The following is a 26,187-nucleotide window of genomic DNA, read 5'->3' as shown; positions in this document are numbered from 1 at the left end:
TCATCTCGGCATTTACATTAGTGGCACCGAATTCCCTCTCACAACAGACATGATTTTAAATAGAAAGACTATTCTATTTTGCTTTGATTTCAATTCTGAAGAACAGTACTGCTGCAGTGTGAACCTTTACACATTTTAACGAGCCTTATTACTCTGAAGGGGAGTCTGACAAAGCTACAGCTTTACCAGCAGGCAGCACACCGAAAAGGCAGGCAGGCACTGGGTTAGTTCAGGGAAGGCAGCAGCGGCTGTCTCTGAAGTAAATAAATATTGAAGAGCCTTTGAATAAATTTCAGTTCCATTCATATCACATGGAATCTACACCTTGTAATGCAAGCCCTCCTTCACTAGGAATGCTAAAACTTAAGAGTTAAAGACAATACTCACAAGAATAAACTCCACCAACAGTTTCAGTAATTCAATAATTTATTCATCTAAAAAAGTGTGTAAAAGTATATAGCTCTCATCCACAAGGTATATATGAATGACATTTAAAATGGAGGTCTTTATTATTATTGTTTCTTTTTATCAAAGTCTTTTTTTAGTGTATTGTACCAGCGATATACTGTAGATTTAAAATGAACTTCACATTTTTTTTTTGTTTTCTTTCAAATTGTCGGCTATATATAAAAGAAGCTCACTGCAAAATACTCAGAGGAAAAAAAAAAAACAAAACCAAAAAGAAATTCAGAACTCCCCAGAAATGTACAGCTTTTACATTTAAAAAAGGTTCTGAAATATACATACAAGCATGCTGGACATTCCCCACCCCCTCCCTCTCCCTTTAGCTCAAACAACTGTAATAATAATTCTGATTTAGGCATGAATTTCCAAAGTTAGAAATAAAAAAAAAAATAAAATAACTTTCTTCACTCTGTAGGAAAGCCAGGGCTTGTACATTTCAGATTAATTCAGTAAAAAACTCACAAGTAAAATAATGCATATTTAAGGGAAATATTATACAGAACTTTTCACACTGAAGTACATAAGATTTTTCTTTAAAATCTATTGCCATTCATTTATTTTGCACAAAAACGTATAAATATGTCACCAGCTTCTCTTAACTTAAAAAAATTAAATAAAAGACACCAGATGAAAACTACTCCTTGCTGCCCTTTTTTTATTTTTAATTTTTGCTTAGAACCAGGTTTCTGGGGAAGAAACGCCCCTGGATAAAAACGGCCCATTTAAAAAGAACAAACAAAATAATAATCCAAAGTTCAGATGAATCCTGGGAACAAATAACCCCCAAATGGTAAAAGATTACAAACGTCTACTTTACATTTTTTCCTCCCCAAGTTAAATTTTTTTATACAAGTTTACAATCTTCATCTTTTTATGCTCTTCAAAAGGCCTTGAGAATTTTCTTTTCTGATTAAGAAAAAATAGTACTGCAATATTTTTAAAGTCAATTTTACACTGTACACATTAGATACAAATGGTTTGATATCAGATTTTTTTTTTTTAACCTATACATTGCAAAGAGGATACCCACATGGGAGGTTTGGTGCAGAGAATGAAATAATCCATTTACAGGTTACTTCTCTGACTTCACCTTCTCATTACACAAGCAATTCTTTTTTTTTTTTATTTTATATAATTTGTTTTAAATGTTACATTATCTCAAGAAAAATACTTTTTAAAATCATAGAATTTCATTTTTTTTAACCAGAACATGAAAGTCTTTTGGAAGAACTTTAAAATTTGTAGTTTTTTCTCCACAGATAGATAGCTAGGTCACACAGCCTGATCAAAGTGCCCGACCCCTCACATAAGGCAGTCCATGCCTGCTGCACAGTGCAACAACAAACATTAGAAAATGGAGTTTAAATATAAACCCCTTGAAGCCTGGAATGAAGGAGTCATAAAAATACTTCAATTAGCCATTAACCTTTAAAATGGCAATCATTTTACTAAACAAAGTAACTTTTCCACCACAGTGGTATAACTTCAAGTACTAATTTAATGATATAATTTTTAAAAATTATTTCTTTGAAATAATATTCCTATAGTCAGAAAAAATACACCAGATTTGTAACTGATTTAGTGTAAACAAAAACCATATTTTTGGATATGTACATGGACGAGTCTGCCCAGAATTAAAGGGCGACTTGGGTTTCAGTAAATAGTTTTCTACCATCACTAAATTTACTGGAAATATATTTCAATCATAGCTCTACAATAGATTAATTTACCACTTTCCATTTGCCCTTACATTGGGCTTTAAAGTATTTTTCCTCCCTACCTCTCACTCACTCTTCTTCCGCTAGGTAGTGTTATCCTTCATTAACGACTGGCCATTTCTTGCTTTAACCAGGCTAAATGCAGGTGAGAATTCCTTGAAACACAAGTATATCCTTACCAGAATACGCTTCCCTTCCCAGCTTGGGCTTTGATTGTTATTAGCTTCACTTTCGGTTTCTAGGTCAGAAGAGTGAGAGGTATGTAGATAAATAACCCTACAGTGGAACGGAGCTGGATTTTTAAGATATTCTACTGTTCCTGGTCCTTTATAATTTAACCCCTCCCCAAACCTAAAATAAATAAAGTATCTCCAGACCATTCATATCTACATGGACAGGTAACAAATGCATGCATTCATCCCAATCCACTCTGACAGGAACTCCAGGTAGACGGAAAACTCCAATATTTAGACGAGACTACAACTGCGTGGGGGTTTTTTTTTTTTCTCCTGCAAAGCACAAGTTTATGATGATCAAACAACAAAATAAGTTTTGGACAACCCAAACTGGTCACTACAAGGTATTTTTACTTGCAGGGCTGAAACTGCTCTTGGTTGTTTAATCAGAGTTCCTAATGCAAAAAGATACTGTAGACTTCCTTAAAAAAATAAAATATTAAAAAAAAATAATCACACTGACCAGTAGTTACTGGGCCACCAAACTAACACTGGCTTGAGGTTACTCTGTGTTCACTGTTCTTGGATGTTCCCAGATGTTGGACTGAAGCTGCCAGAGATGTTAATGGGTAGTTCAGTTTTGAACACTGCAGAATTCACATGTGCTTTTGGAGGAACTGAAGCACAGCACAGGACTGGTCTGAAGAGAAGCAAAATTGTGATCTTTGCAGACTGTGGCACGTTTCTCAGGTTGAGGGGAGAATAAGCCAGAAGAACAAGTGCTTTTCTATCTATTAAAGTATATTCATGATGGCGTTGTACAACTGAGTGAGCACCACGAAGTGGACAGGAAGGCAGGAGCTGCGATCCTGAGTGGCAGGGTTACACGTAAGCCAGGACAGTGCGTTGTACTGCTCCAAAACGAACCTGCAGAAGAGAAATGCAGAGAGAAATGAAACCGGAACTGTTTACTCCTTTCCTTCTTATCTTTTCTACAAGATTTACTTAAATTTATCTCTGGTTTCTACCGGAGATACGATGTCATGAGGACTGCCTGGCTGTAGTAACGCTGGTGGTGTTGGCAAAGTAGGAAACTCACTGAAAAGGGAGGAAAGCACAAATTTTGGTTTTAATATGTTTGAACTTGAACCAAGCCATCTGAATGTAGGCCCTCCCCAGCACATAGTAGAGATTACGGAACCATAATTTAGGTTGGAAGGCACCTCTGGAGGTTTAGTCCACCACTGTATTCAAAGCCTTGAGTCTTGAACACCTTCAAAGGATGGAGGTCTCACAGCCTCTCTGGGCAACCTGTGCCAGTACTTGATCACTTGGTCCTGTATCTGATTAGAATTTCTCATGTTGTAACTTGTCTCTGTTGTATCTCATTCTTTCCCTCTGCACTGCATCACCCTTGTACTCAAAACACAGACAGTAGTACCTCAGGACAGCTGCGATAGCTCAGTACTCTAAAAGGATGCAAATTCAGATCTTCTAGAATAATACAAACACCGCCGATTTTCTTAGATCAGATTATTCTTCATGTTTCCTGCTGATACTCTCTACTTGGTGAAATGTACATGTTTGTTCACTGGTGCGTTCCACCCTGTATGCTGTCTCACAAAAGAGCAGTCCCCAGCAGGTGGGATGGAGGCAAACAGTCCTCTTAGTTACCTTGGACAATAAGAGGAAGAATGTCTCCTTTATATCCCAGTTCCTAAGATACTGGTACCAGGAGAGTACTTCTATCTCCGTCTACAAATCAGTTTGGTTTGGTGAGTAAACATCATTATCGACACGGTCCAGATTAGACAACCAGCTAAACAGAACAGTCTTTGGGAGGCAAAACTTGGTAAGGCAAAGCTGTTTGTAAGTTTTCTTTACATAGTTTTGTATAGTAGTATGGAAAACTGATGAAGTAACCTCAAAGTCCTGCTCTTTGGTGGTGGAGATAGTAGCTGTAGTAAGAGTTGCCCACTGCTCTGAAACACACACGTAGGGCATAGTAGAGTTATAAGCTGTTGATAAAGCTAAGAAATAATTTTGCCAGGTTGAAAAGAAAAGGTTCCTCTGAAATTTCAGAGCTCAGTCAGCCCCCGTAGCCTCAGGGAGGAAATGCAAAACCTAAAAGGCGTTACCTCAAGACATCTGATGTAGTTTTAGAGTCAAGGGGGTGAGGGACTCGCTGAGAGTTTCTGGCAGGTAGAAGCTCATCTGTCTGCGCTACAGAGATATGGTGATGTAATGAGGCCTGTGTAAGGAAAAAAGCACAAGTTAACTCTTCACAAAGCAAGTACTTCTAAAGATTCAGAGTGAACAAATACATTCTGAATTGTCTCAGGACAGCATGGGAAGTTGGCAGTTCTTTGTTTAACGCACCATGACCATGTGTATTTCCAAGTTCCATAATGATTACAGTTTTTAATAAACTGACTTCTCTTTTTGACTGGAATCAGTGGTTATTTGGTATTTGGGTAACAAATCATTCTGGTTCTTCAAACTCTCCCAGCAGGAGACCCATCACAGAGTCCCACACCGAGGTACACTTAGTGCAGCCTTTGTCCTGCTCTCTGCTGTTAGGCCTTCTCGACCTGTCTCATCCTTCTTCTGGAGCAGGGCTTGTGCGTTAGTTTATACAGGAGTAGGAAAGGGATTTCATATTGGTCATGTGCTGGGGCTAGAGCAACCATGTAAGCCTTTCAAGCGGGTAGCCTTACACGCCACACAGCCTGCCGAGGCAAAACCTCTAATTTATACTCCTCCAATTATGGCACGCACATTAGAGGTGAAATACTTTAGCTCAAAAATACTTAATCCAAATCAGACAAAGATGACTTGAATCCGTATGCCTCACATGCCGTACAAGTTTCCTAATTGCAGCGCTGTGCAGCATAAAGGAGACAGCACCACCTGCTCACTGAATGGTGAACAAGTTACTGCATGAATTCAGCCCCTTGCTTTTATTAAAAATTGTCCAAACCAAAACAGTGTGTTCCAAGTCAAATTAAACATTTAATTCAGCCTAGATCTGAGAGAGCAGTTGTGTTGGGCTGGGGGGTGGCGGTGTAGGGAAGGGTGGTGGCTCCTTCTCTCTAGTACAAATCTGGTATGAGCTTACGGAAGGAATTCATAAAGTTGCCTGGAGCTCTGCTGACTGTGTTTTACTGCTGGAACTGAAACATAATCTTTGGATTACTCATTCACAAAAAAAAGGTAGTTTTAAGTTTAGCATAAAACTTCATCTCTAGCTCCTAAAACATGGTGGTTCATTTTTCATATTATTTTGAGATCTATTATTTTCTTTTTCTGTAGGTTTAAAGAAAAGCACGTACTTCAGGGAAATCTATCCATGAAAAGTGCAGAGCATAAGGAATAAGGTTCAGTACGTTGCTGGTGGAGGTGCTGTACTGAATATAAAGCCTGCCATGCTGACTGCAAGTCATTGTTAACATCAGTCCTAAAATTGCTTTTTTTGCATGAGGGAAGAATTGAGAAATACTGAACACCTTTACTCTGATAATTGCCTGATAGACATGGATGAGAGAATTCAGTTGAGAGACTTGCAAAAATGTTTAGTATTCGTTAATTAAGCTGGGAATGGATAAAGTAAGTGGTACTATCTTTATTTTTCTATAAGTTGTTTGCTCAAATAGTTATGTGATGCTATTCAAGGCAGATTTTTCACCTTCTTTCCATGCTCATTAGTTCACATTTTTTTGATTCATTCAAATAAGAAGCTGCATGGCACTCTACAGGGATCAGTGAATCTCTAGTAGTTGAACCAATTCTGTTGTACCCGTCTCGCAAGCACTTGTGATTCTGGAGTGGAAAGTATCAGGTTCACTCTGACACTACAGACTCCACTGTGCAACTTTTACGACCAGGTAAATAGAAATGGATAGTAAATGCTCTATCGGGAGGTGCTACTGTCCTTCTTAACTTAATGTACGTGTCGTGACTGGATTACGGCAGAACAGAAGGTACGTCCCTTCTGTTTTAGGCTGACTGAAAATGAAAACTGGGACACTTCCGTAATACCGGATACAGCTTTGATGATTCTGTATTTAGGAGCTGCCAAACTATTCCATTTTCAGGTAAGGGCTTTAGGAACAGAGAATTAAAGTTTTAATAGCCAGCTATCTTAAGTAAATTTAAACCTAATATTGCATTTCCGTTTCCAGTACTGTCACAGTTGTGGTAACATGCAAAGCCAACATTTTCAAAGAAAATTCATAGGCTATAGAGTTGTTCTTCTCCTTCCCCATGAAAGGATGCCACGACAGACCTTCAGGAAGAGGGGACACTGGTTTTGTGCCTGAGGACAGGATGACCAGAACCACTGCGGAAGATTCTCCGCTTTGGCAGTTGATACGAAGTATCCGAGAGCAAGAGGTTGCTGCTTCAGTTCTTCAGGGGCTTCTCTGGAAAGGAGACGTTCCCCTTGGCTCTGAAAGAAGAGTTGAAAAGGCAAGTTTGTTGTTTTATGTCATTACATCCCACTCCAATGACATTAGTTTAGTTTAGCAATTACTCAGTATTTAATCCAGTTCTATCTTGTTATTAATGAGCTATCCTTCAGTCATTCATGAATCTTAGTCAAAGTTCTCTGATCCCTGCCTTTTTCCCCTGTAGCGGGGTCCTCCAGGCTTATGTTCCAGAATCACTTTAGATTCCCAAACTAATCTAAACTGAACCGAGTACATGTGGAATTTGATGGTGCAGAGTAACTTAGAGGTACAGGGCTCTGGCTATGAATCTGAACAGCTTCGTGTGTGCATGCAGAGAGTAGACCAGTGTTCAATTTAAGTTTATAAAGCCTCATACGCTTTTCCTATAATATCAACAACAGCAGTTTGCACTGCAGATCTTCCTGACTTCAGCTAGCAGAAGGATGCGTTACACACTCAAATACGGAAGAACAGAGAATATTTGCATCTTTGTAAGCTTGGTTGTGCTTGATTTTTCAGTTAGTTACACTGATAGCTTAGAAAAAAATGCTACACTTGCTATTCCTGGCTATGGGCACTTGGAACGAAGATATTGTGCTTTGTTTATATTTGTACTACCAAGCAGAGGTGAAGTGTGGGGAAAAAGAAACAGCTGTCGTGCTTTTCAATTTATATCAGTTATTCATTTATTTATATACTGTATTTCTGCAGTATTAGTTACTCATATTCTTGTATATGGACCAAAGAGTTATGTGGAGAGGAGAGAGTTAAACAACGAGAAACCGTCTGTAAAACTAATTTCATCAGACTTTGAGTCGCTGCTTGGCAGCACGTATGTTTGTGATTTTATTTCTGTAGAGTAAAACCTAGATGAACCTTCCATACCCAATGCTGTTGGATAGGAACGCTTGGTGTGAGCTTGCTTACCTCATCCTGTGTGTGTGTAGATATACATATCCTTATCTGTCATGAACCACATTACCAAACCCACAAGGGTCTCCTTAGGTATCAGAAAGGGTGACTGTCATTCCATTCTAGAGTACATTCCTATTTTAAATGCATTTGGAGTTTTTTTGGAAACACCCTTTATTATTTTGCTTTTATTTTATTTCACAGAGGAAAAACCCACAGATGCCTGTGAAGTGTTTCAGCTTGAAACTTACCCCAGAAGAACTGGGATAGCAGGTTCATTTAATCCATAAACATCTTTTAAGTCAATAGGTAAAAAAAGGAGGGGGGGGAAAAAAAGATTCTACTGAACAGAAACCAGCTTAATCACAAAGCCTTCACTGCTAGTCCTTCAAGCAGGTCTTTCTCCAACAGTAGTATCTTGATCGCGAATCAAAGAAAGTTGAACACTCCATAAAGCCTGGAGAAGGCTGCAGCTCAGCTGGCTGTGGGCGCTCAGCCTAACAGCAAACCTTGAAACTGGCTGCTGAGCAATCAGGACGTACACTGAACTGCAGCAATCAATTATGGGTTACATGGACGAAGGCTTGACCTTCCCCGACCCACAAGGTAATGATCACACGCTGTTGCTTTTTTAAAACCAAAAATTACACATCAATTACTAGGCCCTTGTTAATGGTTAAACTGAATTACTACGACAGGTTCATCTAGAAATGGCTTGTCCAGGTCTCTAAGCTCTTTGGTCATTAACCTTTCAGTGCTGTTCTTAAGCTGCTTGGATGGAGTTCCATTGAGAATAAGTTTTGTAAACGCATTTCTAGAAGTGGTACGGAATAGAGACTGTGGAATGAGCTAAATAAGAGAGAGTAATTGTAATGAGGGATGAGTTGTGATTTATGGCTGGAGGGTTTAGTAACAGAATTTAAAACTTCTAATTTGCCCGCATACCAGTTTAAAATAACCAAGTGACAGTAATGTGCAATTATTTAGCCTTTGAAAAGTGGGTTGAAGTATTAACATAAGGTAAGGTGGTCGTGTACTGAGATCACAAAATACAATATTAGCATTTTTGTGGCTGATGCACAAGTACTTTTGCACTCACAGACTGTAGTAAGCTGACCACTGAAGCACTTTGGCAGAGGTTGCAAGGAAAATAGAGACAGGACTTCTCCCTTCCGGGTGGTGAAACTAACACCAGTTAGTCAGTCGTTTTCAGGGAGTGAGAATTCTTTTCTCAAGGTACCTTACTCACATGTAGAGCAAGGCCGTGCTTTGTTACAGAGGCTGAATGAGTAGCATCATTCACGGGCAAATATCCTAGCTGTACGTATACGTCCTCCAAGTATCTATTCTGTTCTTCCTTTCATACCAGATTTACAGTTTCTCTTGAGACTGTTTAAAGCCACCAGATCCAGATCCAGTTACTTAAATTATTACAGATAACTAAACCAGAACTTTTAAATGCAGGAGGCGTTTCTTGTATAAAAGTTAGCCTGTTTCTTTAATAAAATACTGTACTATTTAGTGAAGAATTAATATGCTACTGCTTTAAATGTACTGTTTCTAGAATAAAAATTCTCCACAGGAAATTATGAAATGTCAAACTTCTACGTACTTGTGATGGAAACCATTTTAAGAGTACAGCTAAGTCTCTTACAGAATTAGATGTACGAGTAAAAGAGTTCCACCAAACATGATCGAACTTATGCTAAAAAAATACCTTGAATTACCAAAAATAATTTGCATTTTAACTAATCACTGGTGTTGGAACCAACCTTATAAAAGCCACTTCAAACAAAAATAACTTACAAACACTATGTGCTCTGGGCTAATTTTTACTAAGAAAACAACATTTGCATAAACATCCAGCACCTGCGGAGTTTCTATGGGTAGGGTTTTATTATGAGGAGAATTATCTCCCTTCTTGCCTCCTCTAGAAATTCACGTGAACAGAGCTGTCGTGTCTTCCTTTCTCTCAGAGGCTTGTCACTTTATGCCAGGGATATTCCAAATGATTTTCCAGAAAAAAATGGATGAGTACAGACTAAATTTATACAGGGTCATTAGATACGGCTCTGTCACGCAAAAATAAAGCTTCTCTTTCCTCCTTCTCTCTTCCTTTCAATTATCTTGTATGCTAACAATTAACTTCAGAGATGTAAATAGTCAAGGCAGAGGCATCTTCTACAATAGTATTTAACCAGCACCTTCAATTTTAATGTTAATTTCTGCTTGCTGTTGACCTAATTATGTTTGAGAATCTACAGGAAAAAAAGATTTTGTTGGAGGCTTTGTGTCTTTTTTGTGTTTCATTTTAAGCAGCATATGCCCTGACGTGCTACAGCCTTACCCTACTATGCTGGAAGTGAGATCCCACTCCAATGCCAGATGGTGATCCAGGGGAAGGAACTGGGGAGGAATTCGGTGAAGAGTGAAGATTCCCTGTTATTAAAATTCTAATGTCATTGTCCATGTCATCTGGGAATGGGAGGTCAAACATGTCATCTGAAAAGGAAAAGAAAGAAAAATAATTTCCAATGCGCTGTACTCATTTTTGTCAAGAAATTTTTATAATTTATTACCATTCCCTTTAATTTATCATCGTTCCTTTTTTTTTTTTTTTACATACTCTTGAGACAGATGAAAGCAGAGGTAAACACCTTACTGTTAATCTTTCTTAGTACCTTTGACTGCAACTGCACAGACTTGAAAGGAAAAGTTGGCACACATCTATTAAAATAATGAATTTTAACAATGGTCATAGAGTGAACAAAAATCCCAACTGAACTTTGTAACAGAAAAAGTGACACCTCTCTGCAGTTGGTCACAGAAATCCATTAACAGAATACTTGAAATACATTAAACAAGCCTACGTATGTTGCTCTCAGCAGGTGCTGCTCTTCAGGCTTCTAGTGCTACACACCAGCTTCGGTACGTCTGCTCACAACCTTCTGGGAGCAGCCCTGGCAGCTTCAAGGAACTGGCTCACAGACTCCGTAAGGGCAGCAAGGCCTGCTCCAGGCTCACACGCAGCGTACTTTCATGATTATTTCAAATACTGCACCGGGATTTCCTACTACGCAGCTTTTATTTTCATCTCAGAAATTAAATACAGTTGTATTATCATAACTTGCTATTTTAATTTGTTTTATGTAACATGTGGGAAGGGGGTAAAGATACAGTGAAAACGCGTTTGAGAAGTACATTCCATTACTCGGTCATTTGAAACACAGGTTATGATACCATGAGTAATTTACGTGATGGAAAGCTAAGACATCATAAATACAGAGCAAAAACTCACAAGCATCACAATATGGTTTATAGGGTTTTTTTCCTTATCCAGACTTCTCAGCAGGCAAAGACATTTAAACAGCATAATGACATTTAAAGTACATTTTAGGGGACAGAAAGGGACAGGGGGATCTGTCTGAATTAACTGGATTAATTGGAATTGCAGCCAAATTTATACTAAAACACACGGAGCCCTAAACAAGAGTCATGCATTTCTACATATTACAATAAATAATTTATCTTGAAAAAGAAGAATTTACTCTGCATGAAGATGGAAAAGAATGTGTGTGTCTTGAACTAATTTCACCTGAAGTCCTAGTGTTGAAATAGGCAGGTGGTTGTTTTTCTTCATCTTCTGAAGAGAAATACTGGATTGTAAGAGCAATGAATTTACTTAGTTTATTAACTTCTGTCCTACAACCTCAGTAAACCAAACAGAACTAATGTCATGCTCTGCTTAGCCTCCAAAGCATAAATGAGATGGCTAATAGCATAGGAAGCCGTTTAATCATTAAGTAGAACAGAGTTAAGAAAATTAAATTTAACACCATTTTGGAAAACGCCAGTTCTTGTACCTGATTCTAATTAGCATCTGAAGCACTAAAGGGCAGGTTAATGCAGGTTAAATATTTGTCAGCACAGCATTCAGTCAGGATTCTGGGGCCTTGAAAGGACAGCTGCTTAAGTATTAAGAGGGGTAACTTCCCTTCTGTGAGGCCCACTGAAATTCCAGGAGGAACAGATCAAAGCAGACTCTTTCATTAAAAATAGTGGGCCTTTCCTCCTCTCTGTACTGTAACTTTTCATAAAATACTTCTGTTGTTAATGTTTGTAGTTACTCTTGGTTTAAATTATTTTGCAATCATTTTTAAGGATTTATGGCAAAACAGTTAGGAAAATACTTATTTGATATAAAGTATTAACCAGAGACTTGCTGACACAAACTATAGGGTTAAATATGCTTGAAAAAGCACACTGCCAACATAAAGAATTCTCAGGTTGGTCTGTTTTGCCTACTTTACAGGAAGATTAAAATTCTAAAACAAGTACCTCCTTCCTCACGAGTTTTGTACACAACAGGGCATGAAGCGAACCACTACCATAAAAAACAAGTTGGCCTGATCAAGTCGCAACAACAAGAAAAGGCATTTTATAGTCTGTGCCATTTCGCATATTGGTTGGTCAGTATCACTTCTGGAATAGGTCAGTATGATTATCTGAAAACAGATTCAGGAGAGCATAGTATATTATCCCGTGACTATAAAGTACAGTGTTGTTCTCTTTCAATTAAATTAGGGCGGTATGGGGTCCGTGGGGGAACATTGGTCCACTCAGTTTTATTCATGACTGGTTCAGCCCTGCTGATGTTCTGAACAGGCCACTGAGCGTTCGCAAGGATTTCACCTCTCACGTAGGCACGTGCTTACTCACCGTTAGTAGGGCTGAATCCATCCTCATTGGGGTAATTTGCTGGTGCTACCTGGATAGTAGCAGAGGTTGGGAAAACCAGGATGTGTGTACAGGAGGCATCCTGCGGGGTATTCAGCTGAGATGACTGCAGATTCAGCGCAGTACTCCGGCCAAACACTGATCCCATAGTGACAGCATCTTCCAGAACAGAGGCAACGGCAGAGACATTAATTTGCATCATCTTCAAAACATATGTTCTGTGTTCAATTAATTGCTAATCTGGGTTTGCAAGCTAATACAAGTGTTTAAAGTTCTTATCTTAAAAAGAATAAATTACTAGAAGAGCGTGAAATTAAGATCACAATTTGTAGATAATGTTTAGCTATGTGAATTCCCATACAATGCCCCACCTTTCCTTTCATTCTGCTGCCCCTTAATCAAAGATTTACTTGTTAAATGAGCAAGTTAAATTTATTTTTGACACACACATCTGTATAATTATGCAATATACGCTACTTTGGTTGACATGAAAAAAGCATAACTTGCCACCTATTTTCTGACGTTACAAAAACTCCACTTTGAAAATTCTTCAGCTTGATGAGTAATTTTCAAGCTCGTTTAATTCTGTTCCGTGTAGTAATCTTTTATTTCTAAACTAAAAAACCAGAGTAGTTTGTAAGGATATGTTACCACGTACATTAAAAAGTACGTGCTTACATAATACAACAAATAACTGCAGGGAACCTCAAAATTTAATTTTACTTCAACTTAACTCTGTGGACTGCTGCTTGTAATAGAACTCTCTAAATAACTTAGGCGTATGAAAAGGCGAGTAGGTTTATCCTTACTCCCATTCACAACGACTCCTGCTCCTTCACACTGTTGACTCTTACAGTGTCTGCAGTCCTCCCTGCATGAGGGCGTCTGCAACATCACATCTCAGCTGATGAGAACTGGTCTACCTGAAAACGTGACCTCCCCAAGGAAAAGGTCATCACTTGGACAGTGGCATGCAGTAATCCTTCCCCCGAGGAGCCTACACTCCCAGCGTAGCATCTCTTCATGGTATTTTTGGGAATTCTGCTGGCTCAACCTATTTTCTACCACATTTAGCCATGCTAGTCAAGGTCTTCTTGTTGGACTCAAAAGTCTCCCAAAACTAACGTGCTTATGTGATAAGTACGATAAAAGAAGAGAAGTTTCACTGGCATTTAAATAGTTGGATAAAATTTACCTGGCATCACAACAAATGACCCCTGTGGCTCCATGGCAACTAAGCAGGCACTGAGGATAGAAGGAGAGTCTGCTGATGAGATGCCACACATGCGGCACACCTCCTTTAGTTGTTTGCTGATTGTCTGCAGGGAACATTCCCCAAGGAGGATACTCCAGTCTGAAATGAATACACAATATGATAGAACAGAATGGAGTTCTGAAATAGCCAGCACTGGCTTGAAAATAGCAAAATATTAATAACACTTTGCATTTCTTTAACGCTGTACGATTCTGGACTGCCTCCCCATGTAAATAAGGCACATGGCTCTGCAAACTGGGTATTCAAGCAGTTATTGCAGAGTATTTTGTGGTAGTTTGTTGGTTTTCCCATGAGCTAACTGCATTACTCTGAACAAATCACATGTGTTTCTTTAAGAATGAGCCTTTCATTCCACCTGTAAGGTAGAGGAGGTACTTATCTGATGTGAAACAGGGCAACAGATAAGGATTCTTTTTTAAAGATTTTTTAATGTTTTTTATTTACATACAAATCTTTTCCTGAATTCCTGCACTGATTCTTTTTTCAAAAAGGACATCTATTTTCCTCCAACTTGCTGCATAATTGGAATACTTGAAAAGTAAGCAAAGACATATGAATTCACACACTCAAGATCAGAGAAATTTTGTTAAACTTTGTTATGAATAAAATACACTAAATAAAGCAAATTTCAGTGGAGGTGCAGATATACATTCAAGAAACTACTTTTAGCCATTTAAATGACATTATGTGTCCCAACAGAGGAAGGGAGGTGTTGATTAAATTCTTAATCTGTTTTCCTGCCTTCGTTCCGTTTAACTCCTGTGTGTGATGGATACCAAATTCCCCTACCGGGGCAGGCAACAGCTCCTCTTCCCTGCATGTACTATATGGGAGAAGGCATTTAATTACTGCTTCCCTCCCCCCCCCCCCCGAGTATTTCTTTGTGCTTTCAGACTGAATTGTTATTTATTGTGCACTGTTTTTCATTTTTTTTTCCCATCTCATGAAATACAGGATGTCTTACTATCCAGAGGAGTTCACATCTCCTTCAGTTATTAACGTAAAAGGACAAACACTCATGCAATATCTTTATCCTCCTGTCTAATTTATCTTCATGTTCCACCTCAGGAGATGGGAGAAGACTGAGAGCACCCTCTCAGAATCCCATTTTCTTCCAATCAGTTACCAAACAAAACCTGAATAGTGGCCACGGCCATTAGAAAGGGAAGAAAAGATGATGAATGCATTATTTAAATTAGCGAGAGGCGTCACTGTTGAAGTGAAGCGAGGCAGTCCCTACCCTTGTTGGATTAAGGCGCCTATACCTAAAACACTCCAGAGCTCCCTTTAAGTTCCCACAGAGCTGTTAGGAATGCTAAATCTTGGGAACTCTTTGCAGCAGGAATGCTAAATCTTGGGAACTCTTTGCAGGCTGCAGAGAGTACCTTATTGCTGGTTAACACTGATTATCAGTTAGTTTGGTATACCACAGAAAAAAAAAATTATTTTTTGTTCAGTAACTTTTTTTGCAAGAATTTTTTGTTTGTTTAGTTTATGTTTAAGTTTAGGAATCAGAATTGAATCCTGTTTCTATTTCTGTGACAGGATAACTTGTTCAGATCTTTTTCTAACGTGACAAAACCCATGACTTCCACTGGGAAGTACACCGTGCAAATACTAGCTAATCTACAAACACCTCCAAGACATAAGGGAGTAACGTCAAACCCAGTGTACAAGCAAGCAAATTGTTTATGCAAACCAATACAAAAATTCAGTGCCAGGGTAGGATTATCACTCTCGATTTTCTGGGTTTAAAGGCTCGTGATGAATTCTGTAAGTCATTCTGCCTTGCACACTAAGGCCACGTCTTCATTCCAAAACCGCAGGGAGTGACAGCGCTGACATTTCATACCTTTTAACTCCCCGTGGCCCAGGCGGCCGAGCCGCCCGATTACAACTCTCCAAGGCAGTGATGTCATCTGTACAATACCAACACACCATTCCCATAGCTTCTGCAGACCAATTTTACGTGCAGACAACTTGCTCCTCCTTGACCTGGAGGTTAAGGAAGAAAAAAAAACCCGACAGTAAGAAGAGAATCAAGGACAATATTCAGATTTCCATTCTATGTAACTATTTCACTGCTTACCCTCTACAGGAGTTCTTGCAGTTCTGTGGAGTGCCGAGCTTACCTCTTACTAACAAGAAGCAGAACAAGTATGTGTCTGCTTTCAGTACTATTATTGCGAGAGGTGTCAATACGCTGAGCAACATAGCAGTTGTTGAAGGTAAGATCGTAGGTAGCGTTTGTAAAACAAGTGTAACACAGTCATTTTTTTCCTCTGCAGTTTGTAAGTTATAAAAGTGCCAACTGAAATGTTATCACTGTAACTTTATCATAATCCCCTCAGCAGGAAATGTGATTAGAAGGAACGTGCAAGAAACTAATGAGAGTGACGGATGACAACTATAGAGCTAGATATAATGTAAAAAATAAAGGTTTCTACCTGTTTGGTAAATCAATATTAACGATGCAGGTTTCCAGCAATTCACCGTGAAGGTCAGTGCAGGATGCCAGAAGCCAACGCTGGTCGTGAGACAAACAATATCCAACGAAAAGCACATTGTATTTCTGACTGGCCTCTCCAAATGTTTCTCCCAGCTCTGTCTGTTTGTCTTTGATGGGTGCCAATATGAAAGGAGGAGAGTAGAGCTGGATTGGGCTGGGCCTCTGCAATAAAGTCAACACAATCATCAGCAGACATGTCAAAAACTATTTAATGCAAGAAACACACAAACACAGATTGGCAGTGAGTACAGAAAAGTGCGAGTTTGAAACAAGAAATGAATTCAAAATTCAAGGCATTCATAGTCAAGAGAGATATTGGGCAAAGGGTGGTTACAGACAATTCATTTCTGCTAGTTAAAACTGATGCACTTCAAACCTTATCTAAAGATTTCTTTTTATGTACAGGGAAACAAAGGTATGAAAACAGTCTTTGGACAGGGCGATACCAATCTCTGAAACAGTCAGGAGTTTAAACCTGTTATTCTGTATATCCTTTTGCTACAATTGAGGCATCTGCTCAGCTCCGTCCGCTCACACACTACCTACAGAAGAACGGACAGCACGATCTGATGTGAGGTACCAAGGACTCGGGTAGAGCTCAAACTTCATGTACGGTTTTCTATCTAAGCATTAGGTAACACTTTCATGAACATCAGGCATGCTGTCAGAAATTCTTAAGTCTTATAGCTCACAGTTTAATTTCAGAAATACTTTGGTTTTCGAATCAGAACTGAGTATCAGTTGGACTCAATGATCTTAAGGGTCTTTTCCAACCTAAATGATTCTATGATTCTATAATTCATCAGATCTGCTGTCCCTGTGACAGTGCTTCTCTTTAAGAAACAAACTACCCCTCACCCCTCAGAAAACCGACCTGTAAAAGGTTGTAAGAAATCAAGGCCATTCAACACCATTTAACGATAAGCAGAAGCAAATTAGTATTTTAAATAATATATGTGCAGTCCTCCTGCAGAGTCTGGCAGTAATATGTTATTAAATCCATCTGTTATTAACCAAAAAAAAAAAACCAATCCCAAAAAAACCCAGTCATAAAATCACAGAAGGCTGAGACTGGAAGGGACCTCTGATCATCTAGTCCAATTCTCCTGCTCAAAGCGTGGTCAAATAGAGCAGGATGCGCAGGACTCTGAATACCTCCATCATTGGACATACAGGTATCAGAGGTCATCTCCGATGATGGAGATGTTCCGCCTGCCTGGGCAACTGGTTCCAGTGATCAGTCACTCCTACGGTAAAAAAGTTTTCTTGTATTTTTTCATTTAAACGGCGTATCTTGTATATCAATTTGTGCCCACTGCCTCTCGTCCCATCACTGGATACCACTGAGAAGAGCCTGGCTCCATCTTCTTTACTCCCTCCCATCAGGTATTTACACACGTTTGCAGAGCCCTCCTGGCTAGACAACTGCAGCGCTCTCGGCGTCTCCTCAGTCGTCAGGTGCTCCCGTCCCTTATCACCTTTGTGGCCCTTTGCTGGATTTGCTCCGGTACGTCTGTGTCCCTTGTTCTGAGGAGCCCAGGACCCGACACGGTGCATTCCCGGTGAGCCTCACCAGTGCTGAGGAGAGGGGAATAACCCCCGCCCGGGCCCTCCTGTCAGCACCCTGCCTGATGCCGCCCTCTCTGCTGTGGCTTTCTCTGCTGCCAGGGCTCACTGCTGGCTCACGTTCATCTTGTCCAACAGGACTCCAGTCATCTTCTGCAAAGCTGCTTTCCAGATGGTCGGCCCCAAACCATCTTTGCTTTATAACTCCTCTCTGAAGAAAAAACATTATGGGCCTCACCAGACATGCTCAATAGTTTAGAAATGGTCAGGGTATTTTCTTAATTTTTCAGGCAAAGTTTGGAAGTCTGCAGTGCAGACTGATAGCAAACTCATGTAAAATGGAAAAAGTAGACATCTGATTAATTAACTATGCTAAATGCAAGCTGCTCATGAAAACGTGTGCCCCTTTTTTGGTGTCTTTTGTATCTTCAAGAAATTAAACATGAAATACAAAGTGCAAGTTAATCAGCTTAGAGGAAAAGTAAGTTACGGTGTTTTCTTAGAGACATTAAGGGGTATCGTATTTCTGCTTGTGTCATTTCTAGAAGTATACCACCCTGGCAGGAGCATTAATTAAAAGGAGGGAGATGCTTGCAGGGGTCTTGCAAGTTTATTGCTCTTCCCCTTACACCTAAATAGCTTGAAGTGTGACTGTTGTAACTTGCTGCAAAATCCGTCCTGCTGAACAGATACCTTTTTGAGGGAAGCATGAGAAGAGAATGTGAAGAGGAGATGCCTGGGGTGATACTGCTTTTAGAAATTTTCAGTGAGAGCTTATGGTTTTACGTGAGTAATGAAATGTGCTGATAGATTGGTCTGATGATGATTTTGAAACTAGGTTTTTAAACCCTAACAAGCATGTCTTTATCCCAAGGTAAGTGTTTAAGTGTTTAGTTGGTCCATTAAATCTAAATAAAACAGTCATCGTTATCTTTCAAAGAATGAAAAACATTCATGGAAAGTAGGATGGATTATTCTTCTTTTGAAATCCCTGAAATTCCAGAAACAGGGCTTGAATATTTACAGTTTCAAAAACAGATGAAAGATAAGTCCACTGAAATAGGGGGATTTCTCCATTACCTCAGGGAATTAATATAATATCTGTAATTAGGCACAGAAACTGATTTCATATATATGCATATATATGTATATAAATAAAGGCTGGACATAAACATTTTCTTCTTGCAGCAGTACCATAGACTAAAACTACAAAATGTCTCAGAATCCCCAGTAACAGCATACATTTTCTCTTCTTTCACACTGAACTTTAACTTTTTACTTTATGACTCAAAACCAGAAGCTTAAGACGTTTTGAAAGCAAGTAGTCTGACATTTTCTTACTATTTTCTGTTTAGTACTAGCTTACCTTTTCCCTTTATATTGTCTTCTATACCTTGAAAAAATACTCCTAAAAGTATTTTCTCTACTCTTTTTTTGATATTTGAGAAAAGCGGGTACAGTTTATGAGCAGGCTTTCATTTTTTGACACCAATACTAACCTCAGGATTTTTGAGGGTCATCTCAATGCTGGCAGCTGGCCCAAAGCCTGTGAGAGACTTGATGTGAATCTGTGTGGGCAACGGCCTCCTGCATTGGCAGTACACGGAAAATGCCAAGGACTTCAAGTGCTGAATGTAGAAAACCTGTTCATCCTTCATTGTCTGCAGCATGTACTGGCAAGGCACAATCTATATAATTCATATGAACAATAAAACACGATTGAAAGTCTTCAAAGAGCTGTTCATTAATATCGAACCAGATTCACACATTCATAGTCATTTACCAACCATGACGCTCTGTATGTGGTATTCAAGTATTTGCATTACAGTATCTGTAGCTTCCCATCAGGGCTACAGCCCTTTTGCATGAATGGCTGCAACATTCAGCAACGATATTCCCTGACACAAAACTGCTGTGTCCATTACGATGATATATTTAAGGTTGCGAAATCTCTCAGAAAGCTAAGACTCCCTCTGTCCTGCCCAATGTAACGGAAGAGTCTTCTTAGAGGGCAACAACAACTGAATAGTACTATAATGCAGCTGTAACAGCTGACAAACACAGCTTACTAGAAACTCTAAATGAATTTTGTTTTCTGTGATATAAACATCACTGAATGAGAAACTCAATCAACTCCACAAAAAGAAGAGATTATTTTGCCCCGTTGAGTCTTATTTTTCTGAAGTCCACTTTCTCAATCATACTGTGATTTGGGAAGGGCACATAATTAATTACATGTATAACATTTATCAAAGTATACCACAAGCAGTAGCTACTAGTGGCTTTTAAAAGCAATACCCTAAAACTTGGGGGTATTTAATTTTGATTTTTTTAATCCTCAGTCCAAAACCAAACACTGATATTCAAAAACACCTTTAATTTTTTTAAAACTGTTTTTCTGATCAAGATCTTCATTTGCAGGTAGCCTTTACTATATTATCTCAGTATTCTGAACTTTGTGTTTAGGCACGTTTGGTTCCATAGTTGGTGGTTAGAATTAGTGTGTGTTTGCTGTTCATGTGGGAGTCAGCACTACGGTGTCATTCTTAAAGAAGATTGTAGAAAGCAGAATTAAGATTCTATTATAATGATTTATGTGGTTGTTTCTCCTTTTCAATTTAGTAAACAGCGGAACCTCACTCGGCAATCTTGTGCTGCTGTTCAGTTTTATTTGTTTCAGAAAGTAATGTGAAGCAAGACACTTGAATTTATGTGTTCAACCAGCAAGAAACAGAACTACAGCAAGATTTGCCTATGAGGTTTGAGTTTGGTGGTTAAGACCCATCTGCACAACAAGAACAGGAAAGAGAAATGGCACAACATTCCTTCAGAAGTAAACAAAGCATAACAAAAATAATCTTTTCTGTTTAAATCCCTTTTAAAATCAGAATTAAATCCCTGTAAACTCATTTTTTTTAATGTACTGTTGAGAAATACAATGTCTACACATGGCTGTGGAAACATACTTTCTTTTGACCAGATCTCTGGAGCAGAAACTGTCAATACAAAATATTTATGTTGTATCTAACACTATGAGACCCAAGCAGATTCTTTTAACAAATATTTTCAGTAGTAATAAAACTTAAGTATCACAAAACTTTTACTACTCTATGGTTCTTGGTTGAACCATTGTTACTTTGGTAGCATATTCTACTTACTAAATGCGACTGTGTTTTTAAAAAGACAACTTCTTTATCCAAGAATTTCAGGAGCTGGGCTTTTCCGTTCTATATATGAATTGTAATAAATCTGTAAACATTTGGGTTTGATTTACTTTGAAATAACTGTGTATTTGTGTATACTATGGTACAGCTGTGAGAATATTGTGCTGGTAACTATATCCTGTTACCCTTTTTGTAGAGAAAATTGTCTACTATTTTTACTTAAACTGGCAAAATGCCACATATTTTGAGAAACAAATGGTAAGTGCCCAGAAAATAAACAGTACTTACCAAGAGTTGGTAAGCCCGTTAGTTGCCTCATACAGACTAAGATACAATTTCAGAATATAGAGTTTACATGTGCTTGTATTTCAGATGTTGCGATGACAGTGGCTATTTTATTTTTAGTATCTTCAGGTCTGAATCAATTAAATTGCCTGCAGTCTACCACAATATGAAGTTGTGAATCTGGATTTTCAGTTCATCCCCAAGCCTAAAATATTTTGGTGACGGTTTCCCCCATCATTTCAGGGAATGATGACGTCAGGATTACCAAAAATGACAAATGTTTTCCGTGCCCACTTTGAGACACTATAATAACTTCTAATTCTTTTTTTTTTATCATTTGCATTAAAATACTTTTAAGCCAAGTTGAGCATGAATAAGGTGTACAGAAATCATTCACACGCTGCTTCTTGCTGCACACGTACGTGCATAGCCTGTCTTCTCTGGCCTCCCAGTCTCCCCCATTTACTTAGACTGAGCCACTGTGAAAGAGGAGGCATGGCAAAATGCAGGCAGTCTGGGCAATAGGCCAAGCTCTGCTTCTGACTACGCAAATTCAATTCTTAAGTAATTCCATAGTAAGTAACTAACATTATATGCCAAGTTACATGGTAAATTATTTTTAAGAAGCAGATAATAACAATACAATAGTTAAATTATGCATTAAATGTCTGGTTTCACATACTTCTTTTGGATTAAACAGTATAAATCAAGAGAATATACAAAGCAAACAACTCAACATGCAAAGTAATCAAAGGACCAACTGGACATTTTTGGCAGTGGCAACCCAAGTTGCAACTTAAATATTTGAAATCCCTCTTCAGGAAGCATCTAGCATATGATTGGTAGAACCATGCAACAGATCTGATGCAAGGATACTCTGGCTGCCTTAAATTAATTTCCTCATCAAAACAAAAGCAAATGGTTTTTTAATATATAGCCTTGTACTGTCAACAAAATAATTCGTAAACGTCACCCAAATTTTATATATTATCTTTCATTTTGTATCTTTTAGGATAGCATACGTATCAAAAGTATGCTGTGGTAGAATGACCCTCCAGTGTGAAGATACAGAGGACGGTAGAATTACCTGGAGAATGAAAGAATTCCTCATATTCTCAGGCAAGTTATCCAACATTTCTGTGTAGCATCTCATCAAACTTAACAGCCAAAAGTTGGTTGAGGCAGATTCTTCATCTGCAGTGTAGGTAAAAGGATCCACCATGTAGATGACAACTGCTGGAGGGTAGGCGTTGCTGTCCGCAGACTCTGGTTCAGTGGGAATCCCTATTCTCTCCCTCTCTGTAACACTAGAGACATACATGGTGTTAAATTCAAAGGCAAGTTACAATTGTTAATTACTGTTTTTCCGTAAAGGTGTGCAAGGCTGAAGCAGAGGAGGAAAAAGGGGAGTACTAAGTGATTCTTATATTCAGAAGCAAAACTAAAAACCCTGACACCAGTGACTGAGGAGAGGTGACTTTTATTCACAGCAGTTCTTAATCCAAAATACCTGTTATTAATTATGCATTAACGATACTAACCATAAAGTCTAACATAATCTCATTTAATGCAATCAGAGTGTATTACATCTGAAGAACATGGAAAAGTTGAGTAATATTAGCTCTGAGTTTTCTTTTTATGTTTGTGCATACCTGGTTTTTGGTGCAGTTTAGGGTTTTCTTTTGGGAGAGGTGGGAGAGAAGGAACTGAGAACTGAGGAAAAGTGCCAAAGTAATATTCGTGGAGACTGAAGTTCTCTGTTTAATTACAGAAAAGGTTCCATTGGTAATGGAAGGAGCAACGGAACATTTTTTACTTGGTAAAACACTCCTCCATGCCTCAACCATGAATGGGAGGCTCAACATCTGTAAGTGATAAAAAGCAGCTCAGACTTACTTGGTCAGAAACCATGCTGCAGTTGATAAAATGGTATTTTGCACAGATCCGGTGAACAGATGTCTTAAGGATAACCCGAACTACAACAGGATGTGGGCTTTTCACTTAAGATACAGGAACTCCATAACATATATCACGACTATTAGTAATATGCATTATTATGAGAGTAATGAAAAACATATTCACTCAGGAAGTTACTTACATAAGATGTTAAAAAACCTTTTCCTAATTTTTATGTTTGATGGATGACTATTTATAATGAAGTCTTTAAAAAAGTTGTGCTGCTAAAATTTATTCTAAAGTAACAGCAATACAATCCTGTTTCCCGACCTCACAGTATACCTGCTTGCAAAACAATACTTGCAAAGCAAGAAAATTAGGGAAAAATCCCTGGATTGCGTTTTGTATCTGTTAACATTACAGGCATGATGGAGTTGCCTGCGTTAAGAGGCATTCAGTGCCACATGAGGTATCCTGCAGTACCTGACACACGTGAGACCGAGCTAGCAGATATGGCACAGAACCTATGAGACACCTTTTGTTTTTCTTGTACTGCAAATGCAGGCCAGGTGGGGTATCCTAAGGCACCTCAAACGGCTCTACAACACCCACGTTCACGCAGTTGAATCAAGCTTTGTTTCTTGTAACGAAAAAGGGGAGCTTTGTTTTTTCCCACTCCCCTTTATCAGTAACTACTATGAACAAATAAAAATGGGCCCTGCTCCATTTACAATTGGTCAGTAGTACTGCACGTGTCAGAGGGTCCTCTCCTTTCAAGGATTTACATAAGGCTTAAAGGTTATGAGTTGTATGAAAATGGGAGAACAGTGGATTTCATTAGAAGTACTCTGAGTAGAAGTACATTTAAGCACTTAAGTAACTTACCCTTCCTGTCCTTCTTGTTGCTGTTGTGGTAAGTTTTGACCTGATTCTGTGTCTCCTCCAGGACCTGTGCTTCCTTGCGAGCGGTCTGCTGTGTTTCCCCCAGTGCTGGTGTTTTGCCCTGAACCAATGTTCCCACTAAACCCTGGAGTAGAGGTAGTGGTCATCTGGTTAACGCCGGGTGTTGCAGAAGATGCTGACAGCTGTGGCACAGAGGATCCAGAGGACGAACTGCTTCCTGCTGGAAGGCTAGTGGTCCCACCGCTGGGTGTGGAGTTAAAAGAATTGCCTGTTGGTGGTGCCCCAGCAGCGGAAAGACATGTTGAATTTGAGGGTACAGGTCCAGTGTTCCCAGGTACTGTTTGTGTCTGGCTTGCTGGCGCTGGGGTTTGGTACTTAGGTGGTAGCAACAGGCTGCTGTCAAGCTGCAGAGTGGCTAAGTAAGGTGCTGAAATAGCATATAAAGAGGAAAGGAGATTAATGACAGTCTGTTAGATCAAAGTGAACTACATTAACCATAAAGTCATACAATATTTTCTGCACTTTTAGAATATTCTAAGAGTATACAAATGCTAAGTGAATATAATCTCCATTATAAGTATTTACTTTACAATCCATTCTTCAGGATTTGAGTTCTAACTGATATGAATCAAATGTCTTTAAAAACAGGACTGACTTTGCGGAGCTTTCTGAATCAAAATTGGTACTACCACGTCATTATCTCTGGCTAGATTGGTTACGATAACAGCTTTATATAATAGCCTTCAGCTTTACAATCTACTACACGTTATCTTTGTCAGACTGAAAATCTAAAAGTCCTGTTTACCTAAGCTACAATCATGGCAAACTTTAATATAGTTATTTCTGCTCCTCAGTATCAGAAAAAGAGATATCACAGTGATTATTTTTAAGTAATAAATTAATAAAAAAATAAGTAAATGAAAATTTATTATTTATTTACTGTCAGAGGTGGTAAATCACCAGCGGGGAAGCTTCCAACACTGCCCCTGCCAGATGCCTCAGGTGTGAATTGAGCAGCCCGATTTCCCAACGGCTGTGCGCATGCTACATATTTTGTGCATGTAAGCCTGGGGTACTTATGTTAAGTAGTGTTGTAATAATTCCTCTCTCCCAGTTACGTGGTAGATTAAAGCTAAAACCGGACTGAATGAGGCCACAGGGTCATTTGAGATAGATGAGTCCTAGCCTGTCCTGCCAAACTGTCCTCAAAGGATGGGGCGAGCATTCAGTAGTCTGTAGAACTGCCCAGCTAACTCCGATATGTTTGCTTCAACTTTCTTCCAAAACCACATCACTAGTCCTCAAAGTAAGCAGACTTCAGAATTGTCATGCCTTTTTCAGAGCAAAGGGAGTAAGCACTTTTCAAGAAACCACTTAAAAGTTCCTGGCTATTTTTAAACAAAAAAATAGTTTGCACATTTCAGCTCAAGCATGAAACATTTTCATGGCTGGTGTTCTATGATCACTGCCTGTCTTGCTGACCAGCACTGTCCCAGCAAATGTACTTCCAGTGACCTTTCGGATGGGTCTCTGTCTTGTGCCAAGACCCCATTTCTCAGTCATAGACACAATACATGTTATGTTGCCTCTGGATCCATTCTGGAATGGAACAACCATGTCTCTCCCCAGATGAAATCTGGGAGCAATGTTAGATGAGTCCAGGGACTTACCCAGGACCAGTCTTCTGACAGTACCCCAGCAAACTTTATACCCTCCCACACTCTCAGATTCTACACTCCTTCATGAAACAAGCACACCTGACATTATGGTATAAAAGAACAAATACGGCAGGTTGGCATAACAAAAACCAAACCAAACCAAACCAAAAGAAGACTAATTTTTTAAAATGTGTCACTGTTTCAGGATGGAAATAAGCCTACACGAGGTCCAGAGGAGACCATGCCTTCAGGTTAATGTGGTTCCAAGTATCCACACCCAGTAGATTGAGGCCCCAGTCATCAAGGATACTGTTACTTCCTCTTTTTCACCGGTCTTAACTCATTCTTCCTTTGCAGAGTTTTAGTGAACTCGCCTCTTACATAAATAAATGTTATGCTTGAAGGCACCATGCACATGATCCTGTCACGCTGGGGTGATGATACGTATCAGTAGCATATAAACCAGATCAATTT

General features: G+C 39.0%; 1 protein-coding gene across 2 annotated transcripts in view; it reads right to left on the bottom strand.

Moving 5' to 3' along the window:
* Positions 1 to 408: 408 nt before the first annotated feature.
* Positions 409 to 26,187, bottom strand: part of MED13L (mediator complex subunit 13L) — a 203,286-nt gene continuing 177,507 nt past the window's right edge. For both annotated transcript variants that reach the window (XM_075167253.1, XM_075167254.1), the window contains 11 exons: positions 24,038 to 24,482; positions 22,344 to 22,563; positions 19,307 to 19,495; positions 16,180 to 16,403; positions 15,585 to 15,727; positions 13,652 to 13,810; positions 12,439 to 12,615; positions 10,067 to 10,221; positions 6,645 to 6,806; positions 4,498 to 4,610; positions 409 to 3,286 (listed from right to left, as the gene is read on the bottom strand). In XM_075167253.1, coding sequence (XP_075023354.1) covers positions 3,154 to 3,286; positions 4,498 to 4,610; positions 6,645 to 6,806; positions 10,067 to 10,221; positions 12,439 to 12,615; positions 13,652 to 13,810; positions 15,585 to 15,727; positions 16,180 to 16,403; positions 19,307 to 19,495; positions 22,344 to 22,563; positions 24,038 to 24,482 — 2,120 coding nt within the window. In that variant the 3' untranslated portion in view covers positions 409 to 3,153. The remainder of the gene's footprint in view (positions 3,287 to 4,497; positions 4,611 to 6,644; positions 6,807 to 10,066; positions 10,222 to 12,438; positions 12,616 to 13,651; positions 13,811 to 15,584; positions 15,728 to 16,179; positions 16,404 to 19,306; positions 19,496 to 22,343; positions 22,564 to 24,037; positions 24,483 to 26,187) is intronic.

This window comes from Calonectris borealis, chromosome 18, assembly GCF_964195595.1.
Source record: "Calonectris borealis chromosome 18, bCalBor7.hap1.2, whole genome shotgun sequence".
NCBI classification, from domain to species: Eukaryota; Metazoa; Chordata; class Aves; order Procellariiformes; family Procellariidae; genus Calonectris; species Calonectris borealis.
This window is presented reverse-complemented; position numbering and strand designations above follow the sequence as displayed.